Source organism: Otolemur garnettii, unplaced genomic scaffold, assembly GCF_000181295.1.
Source record: "Otolemur garnettii isolate 467f Iridium unplaced genomic scaffold, OtoGar3 scaffold00212, whole genome shotgun sequence".
NCBI classification, from domain to species: Eukaryota; Metazoa; Chordata; class Mammalia; order Primates; family Galagidae; genus Otolemur; species Otolemur garnettii.
In genome coordinates this window covers 825,315-826,532 of record NW_003852607.1, presented here as the reverse complement: position 1 = coordinate 826,532, position 1,218 = coordinate 825,315, and the positions used below count along the sequence as shown (strand labels likewise).

General features: G+C 45.6%; 1 protein-coding gene across 1 annotated transcript in view; it reads right to left on the bottom strand.

Moving 5' to 3' along the window:
- The window catches only part of NLRP12 (NLR family pyrin domain containing 12), a 28,718-nt gene that overhangs the window by 25,568 nt on the left and 1,932 nt on the right, over positions 1 to 1,218 (bottom strand). Inside the window, exon 2 of the mRNA XM_003801585.2 lies at positions 194 to 274. Within this exon, the coding sequence (XP_003801633.2) occupies positions 194 to 274 (81 nt within the window). The remainder of the gene's footprint in view (positions 1 to 193; positions 275 to 1,218) is intronic.

Below are 1,218 nucleotides of genomic sequence, written 5' to 3'. Positions count from 1 at the left end.
TCTTGCCTCAGCCTCCTGAGTAGCTGGGACTACAGGCACCCGCCACAACACCCAGCTATTTTTGTTGTTGTTGCAGTTTGGCCGGGTCCAGGTTCAAACCAGCTACCCTCAGTACATGGGGGGTGCCCTACCACTGAGCCACAGGCACGGCTCTAGCATCATACATTTGATGGGCACAGGGCTTATGACTCACCTTTTCTTGGAATGCTAGGAGAAACTTCCGGAAGGCATGTTGACTGGGTCCCAAGTGAGATCAGGCTACCAAGAGGAATATCTGAAAGAGAAATTTTGGAAGATCAGCTCACATATATCCAGCTAGCACTCAATAATATTACTGACTATTACATCACAATGCCTACGGAACTCCATACCTACCCACACCTCAGAATATCCAGCAGTCACCACACATGCAAGCTGCTGAAAACTCATCTCTTGTTCCTCATAATGAACTCTCCTTCCTGAGTCCCCCTCCTGGTGACTGGCACCTTCTTTCATCCATCTGTTAGTCCCCTCAGCCAGGAAGTTCTGAGTCAGCCAGAGTCTGCCCCTTCAGCCCTCAGCGTTGTCTGGTCTATCACTCATTCACTCAACAAATACACATACATTGGGCACCAGTGTTACCCAGCCATTGTTCCAGGCACTGGATACACAACAATAAACAAGACATAAGGTTCCTACTCCAAGGATCTTATATTCTAATGGTGTGAGGATCTCAGCACATAAAACAATTAATACTTAATATAATTTCAAATGATGTTGAAAGTTGTGTCTCACTTGTTTTGTTTTGAGAGAGAGAGAGAGAGTCCCAGGGTAGACTGCTATGGAATCATAACTCACAGCAACCTCAAACTCTCAAGTTCAAGCTAACCTCTTGCCTCAGCCTCCTGAGTAGCTGGGACTATAGACACCTGCCATGATGCCTGGCTAGATTTTTTTCTATTTTTAGTAGAAATAGGGTCTTGTTCTTGCTCAGGCTGGTCTCAAGCTCCTGAGCTGGAGCAATCCACCTGCCTCAGTCTCTCAGAGTGCTAGGATTACAGGCGTGAGCCACTCTCTAGGGATTTCTTATTCACAGCTGTGACCATGTCATGGACAGACTTATAGACCTTGTCGCCTGTCATTGCTCATCTCTCTGTTGCATTTTTTGGTCCCTCCTTGAAGAATCCAAAGGTTTAGTCCAGGACTGTCTAAACTTTTTTTTTTTTTTTTTTTTTGAGA